The sequence below is a fragment of the Taurulus bubalis genome (assembly GCF_910589615.1).
Source record: "Taurulus bubalis genome assembly, chromosome: 8".
In the NCBI taxonomy this organism is placed as follows: Eukaryota; Metazoa; Chordata; class Actinopteri; order Perciformes; family Cottidae; genus Taurulus; species Taurulus bubalis.
In genome coordinates, this window is record NC_136596.1 from 29,075,554 (window position 1) to 29,082,639 (window position 7,086).

Sequence of the window (7,086 nt, forward strand, 5' to 3'; positions counted from 1 at the left end):
GTGCAGTTGGCATGAGGAAGGAGATATTTATTTATTAGACTCCTCTACAGGCTGACTCTTGTATATTATCTTTGCAGAAATGTTTTGAATGCATTTCTTTTACATTTAGTTGTGATCTCTGTTTGATCACTTCTTAAAACCCGTTTTTACTTTGCATACATTGTGTGTGTATGTCGTGATTCCTCTTGTGAGGCGCTGCACAGATAAATCACTCTTAGTTGGACATTATCTCACATATTACTTTACACAGCTGTATGAAAACATAGTGACTGAAATGATCACGTAAAAGCTGTTAATGGAGAAAGAGAATGCCGCTCGCTGTGTATCCACACTGAGAGGTAGTTCTCTCTTCCTGCCACCAGGCGTCACTGGTTACGTTGCTTATTCATGAGCAGCTGAGGTTTAACCAGCTGGTCTTCAGTAATCAGAGGCCTTCCTTCCATTGTTATGATACTGAGCTCACAGAATCAATCACTTGTGTGATGTCGTCATTTTATGTCCTTTTATGATCTATTATGCAGTTCTTTTGTTCCCCTGTTTTCTATATTTTATTTATTTGTTTGTTTTCTATTCCATTTGCTCTTTTTGGTTATTAGTTTGGTTTTGTTGTGTTTGTTCCTTTTTGTTTACCGGTATTTAAGCTATGTATATGCTTTGCTTCTCTGTAGAGCACTTTGTAAACTTTGCTTTTAAAGGTGCTTTATAAATAAAGTTATCATTATTAGAATTGACTGTGAGATGACATGTCCGTGTGCTTCTCCCTCCTCAGCCCCGCGGCTCCTCGCCACGCCGGCGTTTACGACCAGTACATCTCCCCCTCGGCCCACGACCACGACCTCCACCTCCAGCACCACCTTGCCCTCCGGCTCGGCGCGAGGCGTCCCGGCGTCCACGTCCAGCGGCAACGCGAGCGCCGCGCCGACCGCCGCCGCCGCCACCCAGGCGTCGCTGAGCAGCCTGAGCAGCCCCACCGACAACACCACGGCGGCCCAGACCGAGGTCTCCTGGACGCAGTTCAACATCATCGTCCTGGCCGTCATCATCCTCGTGGTGTTGGTGCTGCTGGGCTTCGTCGGAGGCGTGTACACCTACCGGGAGTACCAGAACCGCAAGCTCAACGCGCCCTTCTGGACCATCGAGCTGAAGGAGGACAACATCAGCTTCAGCAGCTACCACGACAGCATCCCCAACGCCGACGTGTCCGGCCTCCTGGAGGACGAGGCCAACGAGGTGGCGCCCAACGGCCAGCTGGCGCTCACCACGCAGGGCAACTGCTACAAGGCTTAGCCTCCGCCCACGAACTGAAACCCTGACACAAAGCTGCTGGAACGTACCAAATCCAAAGCTCCTTCATTCCGCCTGCTCGCCGTCACCCTGCTGCTCTGCGGCGCCTCCCGACCCGGTGAGATCCAGCAGATTCCATCACCGACACGGAGTTTCCACCTGAGGCGAGTTCCCTGTTTGATATGATTTAGCGAGGAGCGGGGGTCCGTGAAAAGGGTCCAAAGACTGCAGAGAGCACAGCGAGGTCATCGCCCGCCAGCCGGAACCAGAACCCCGACGCCGGCCACAGGAACCAGAAGGAGCCGAGCATTTCACACATTTTCTAAAATGGACTTTTGACTGTTTAAGTTATAACTGGATCGCATGAACAGTGTGATCCAAAACTGAGACAATGATTGTTATTTAATGAATTTTTATTTCGTTGTTATTTATTGGTTGACGTTTCATTCTTGGGAGACACGCTGCACACGCGTGTGTCATGGTGTTTGGTCTTATGTGCTGTCCAATGGTGATTTGAATTGCCCGATATGTTTCCATGTATAGTTTGTGTGTGTGGGAGAGAAGATGAAGCATTCGAATGAGCTCCTCTTTAGTTTCTAGCGGCCTCTTGTGAAGCTGCCAGCTCGCCTGCGTATCTAGGAGGAGTGTTTCTTCAGGGCGGTGACTGCAACGCATCGTCTGAACCAAGCATTTGAAAATGTTTCCCATTCATCCGGAGGCGTGTTGTGTGACGTGTTCTGCGGTTGTTTTGGAGGAAGCAGCCTGCACATGGCGCCTCGGCCCACGCAGCTCGGTCATCAGCGGCCATTTCTGTGTTGTTTAGGCTTCCATCGGCGGGTGTAAAGCTAATTATGGAACTAACTCCTCAGGTACCGGCTCTTTCCCTAATGTGATCACTGTAAATATGATTAATGTACAGATGAATGTGAATAGTAGCACTATTATTGTACAGGTAGAATACTGTGTACACTGTCACTCAACAAGCCCCGCCCCCACAGCCTTTGCTCCTTTCATTTCTTTCTCTCAGTACTTTTCCATGAACGCAGCTGCGGGACTGAAATGAACCCCCAGAAGTCAGAGCAAAGAATACAATGATGTAAATAATGCCCCAAAATCAGAGGTCAACGCTCAAATAAAACTGTTTTAACTGTTGTCTCTGTGTTCCTCTCTCAAACCTTCACTGCTCACGTCTCCAACGTCCACGCTTTCCGATGAGTCAGCATCCAGAACGTGTTTTTGAATAGCTCATGTATATAGTAATAGTAATAGTTCATGTACCTGGAATGCGGCCCGTGTTTAACACACCTTTAGGACACTTTACCGGTCTGTTCAGTGAGATAAAATACATCAGTAAACACCTCTCCGGTGACTTTACAAGCTTTCACGTGTCTTGAAGAAGAGACTGAGCGTCCTCTAGTCCTCCTCCAGGTCATGTGACCTCCTGGTTTATAGCCTCATTAGCTTTTTACCTCTGCAGATTGTATTCACGCTTCAAAAATCATAAAAGTGGGGTTCACTTGTATGAACAGAACGTGTAACTTTGTTTGCCTCAGAAGTTATTTCCTAAAATTACCCAAAATCCAAATGAAAGAATCCCATTGGCTTCTGACATGAGGTCATCACGAGGTCAACATGAGGTCATCATGCAGCAATGCTGTTGTTCAGCCACTCGCCCATCATCTTCATCACCATGAAGCCTGCCTCTCGTAACACACACACACACACACACACACACACACACACACGCACACATTTCTTGCTGTAGTTGCAATATTAAACTGCTGACAGGAGGGATTGTTAACATTTCCCCTATTAATATTATGTCACTTTCGGTTTCTAAAGTGGTCTGAATTTTCTGTGATGACTTTACAGGTTTTTGGGGATTTACCAAGACGTCACGTGAATTTGAGAATTAATCAGAACCGTTTATTGCCAATTATGTTTCACATGCAAGGAATCTGTCATGGCGGGCGGGGCATAACATAATAAACACAGTGCAAGAAATGTCAGCTGTTATGGAAGTGGAAACTTCTCTCTACATAATGCAAATTTAATGATTTATGTTTTAATACCTCCCCTTCGAGTCATTCCCTCAGTGCCTCTGATTCCTGCACTTCTATGTCCGCTAACGTTCTCATGTGAGTTCTACACCAGTGTTTTCAACCTTTTTTGAGCCGCGACACATTTTCTACAATAAAACAAAATCCTGTGGCACACCAACAACCCAAAAAGTTACAAAATGTCACATTGTAGCATAATACAGCATATATGGTAGTTATTATTAATGTCACATTGTAGCATAATACAGCATATATGGTCATTATTATTATTAATGTCACATTGTAGCATAATACAGCATATATGGTCATTATTAATGTCACATTGTAGCATAATACAGCACATATGGTAATTATTATTATTAATGTCACATTGTAGCATAATACAGCATATATGGTAGTTATTATTAATGTCACATTGTAGCATAATACAGCATATATGGTAATTATTATTATTAATGTCACATTGTAGCATAATACAACATATATGGTAGTTATTATTAATGTCACATTGTAGCATAATACAGCATATATGGTCATTATTATTATTAATGTCACATTGTAGCATAATACAGCATATATGGTAGTTATTATTAATGTCACATTGTAGCATAATACAGCATATATGGTCATTATTATTAATGTTACATTGTAGCATAATACAACATATATGGTAGTTATTATTAATGTCACATTGTAGCATAATACAGCATATATGGTCATTATTATTATTAATGTCACATTGTAGCATAATACAACATATATGGTCATTATTAATGTCACATTGTAGCATAATACAGCATATATGGTCATTATTAATGTCACATTGTAGCATAATACAGCATATATGGTCATTATTATTAATGTCACATTGTAGCATAATACAGCATATATGGTCATTATTATTAATGTCACATTGTATCATAATACAGCATATATGGTCATTATTATTAATGTCACATTGTAGCATAATACAGCATATATGATCATTATTATTAATGTCACATTGTAGCATAATACAGCATATATGGTCATTATTATTAATGTCACATTGTAGCATAATACAGCATATATGGTAATTATTATTATGTCACATTGTAGCATAATACAGCATATATGGTCATTATTGCGCTCCCTACTGGCATGGAAGAGTATTTCAATACTAGACCAGACACTATATTGCAGCTCAGAAGCTCAAGAATGGAACATTATTTGCAGCAACTAAATAATATTTTTTTGGACCGATTAAGTGAAATTGGACACTGGCTTGGTTGAAAATCACTGTATGCTATACGACTGCTACCAGATGCTAAAGAGATCTCATCTAGCAGCACATGACCTAACATTCAGTTCAGACTTGATGACCACAGTTAGTGACCAGTAATGCTGTTTATGTCTGTTTATGAAAATGAGTCATCCTCAACATTTGTTGTGTTATGGTTTCAAAATGAAAGACATTTCATTTGATGGAACAAATAGTCCCGTCTCCTAAAAGGTAGGTCACCGTTCAACGAAAGCAGCGTGTGAATTGTGTTTCCAGGGAACGATGTTTTCTATGCTAAAGGTTGAAAGTAGAAAACCACAAGGCTTCCTCCTCGAGGCCGTGTCCGTGTGAACAACATAACCATGTTCTTTGTGTTGTTTCAAAGTTCTTTTAAGCAAACATTATGTTTTGCTTCTAAACCTAACAAAATAGGTTTACCACATGTTAAAACTATATGATATATATATATATATATATATATATATATATATTCCAGCCTGCAGCTCCGCCGCTGCTCTTCTTGCCAAAACTAAAACTAACCCCAAAGCATTCGAGTGGGAGGATAAAGGAGGATGAAGGTTATGTAATGTAATGTAGGTAAGGTAGTGTAATGCAGAGTAAGGTAAGGTAATGTAATGTAAGGTAAGGTAAGGTAATGTAAGGTAAGGTAATGTAGAGTAAGATAAGGTAATGTAAGGTAAGGTAATGTAAGGTAATGTAAGGTAAGGTAATGTAGTGTAATGTAAGGTAATGTAAGGTAAGGTAATGTAGTGTAATGTAAGGTAATGCAAGGTAAGGTAATGTAGTGTAATGTAAGGTAATGTAATGTAGAGTAAGGTAAGGTAATGGGGGTAAGGTAAGGTAATGTAAGGTAAGGTAAGGTAATGTAGTGTAATGTAAGGTAATGCAAGGTAAGGTAATGTAGTGTAATGTAAGGTAATGTAAGGTAAGGTAATGTAGAGTAAGGTAAGGTAATGGGGGGTAAGGTAAGGTAATGTAAGGTAAGGTAAGGTAGTGTAATGCAGAGTAAGGTAAGGTAATGTAATGTAAGGTAAGGTAATGTAATGTAAGGTAAGGTAATGTAGCATAGTGTAATGTAATGTAAGGTAAGGTAAGGTAAGGTAGTGTAATGCAGAGTAAGGTAATGTAATGTAATGTAAGGTAAGGTAGTGTAATGCAGAGTAAGGTAATGTAAGGTAAGGTAATGTAGTGTAATGTAATGTAATGTAAGGTAAGGTAGTGTAGTGTAATGTAAGGTAATGTAAGGTAAGGTAAGGTAGTGTAATGCAGAGTAAGGTAATGTAAGGTAAGGTAATGTAGTGTAATGTAAGGTAATGTAATGTAGAGTAAGGTAAGGTAATGGGGGTAAGGTAAGGTAATGTAAGGTAAGGTAAGGTAATGTAGTGTAATGTAAGGTAATGCAAGGTAAGGTAATGTAATGTAAGGTAAGGTAAGGTAATGTAGTGTAGTGTAATGTAATGTAATGTAAGGTAAGGTAAGGTAGTGTAATGCAGAGTAAGGTAATGTAATGTAATGTAAGGTAAGGTAGTGTAATGCAGAGTAAGGTAATGTAAGGTAAGGTAATGTAGTGTAATGTAATGTAATGTAAGGTAAGGTAGTGTAGTGTAATGTAATGTAATGTAAGGTAAGGTAAGGTAGTGTAATGCAGAGTAAGGTAAGGTAAGAAAGGTGTGGGCCCATAACGCTGTCCTGCTGCTCTCCGGAAAGATAACATTCGTTAGAGGAAGTTCGCGCGCGGGTCACAAACACTGACTGAAACTCGAGCAAAAGACTCGCGCGCGCGGCGGTTTCACGTGGGCGACTGCGCCTCATAAATAGAGATGGGAGGCTGATCCGCCACCGGGACATCAGCCTGCATGGAGGAAGAGGGCCGCTACAGCTGCTGCTGCAGCGGGGCGGAAGCGGGACTCCACCGGCAGGACGCGCTGATCCGCCTGCTGCTCCGGAGAGAGAGCCGCCAGCAGCGGCTGGCTCGGGGCTGCGCCGCCGCGCTGCTGCTGCTGGTCTCCGGCGCAGTGGTGCTGCTCGTCACGCTGGTGCTACGAGGAGCGCCGGCCAAGGAGAGCCAGGTAACGGGAGAGTGTCCTCCGAGTACCGGGGTGTCGGTCCTAGTGGACCTGGGTGGACCGAGCCGAGAGTGCTCCCAGGCTGATTTAATCATGATATGAGTTCATTCAGGGTTCTTCTTACGGTCAGGAAAACCTGGAAAAGTCATGGAATTTTTTTAAATGGTTATTTCCAGGTCAGGAAAAGTCCCCAAAGTTTAGTAAAAGTCATGTAAATGTGTTATATTCATGTGTTCATGACGTTCATTTACGCTGAGTTTGAAATAATGAATATGCTTTTAAAAGAAAGACTCAGAATATAAGCAGGCATACATACAGGCATCTATATAAATGTTTATTCTTTTAATCAAACTATTGTCTCATTCATTTGTGTCATTTAAGGTTTACTGTATGC

At 41.7% G+C, this 7,086-nt stretch overlaps 1 protein-coding gene across 1 annotated transcript in view; it reads left to right on the forward strand.

Annotated features, from left to right (window-relative positions):
- LOC306739661 (multiple epidermal growth factor-like domains protein 9) overlaps positions 1-2,417 on the forward strand; it is a 44,917-nt gene extending 42,500 nt beyond the window's left edge. The window contains exon 6 of the mRNA XM_079221701.1: positions 770-2,417. Coding sequence (XP_079077827.1) covers positions 770-1,287 — 518 coding nt within the window. The 3' untranslated portion in view covers positions 1,288-2,417. The remainder of the gene's footprint in view (positions 1-769) is intronic.
- Positions 2,418-7,086: the final 4,669 nt, after the last annotated feature.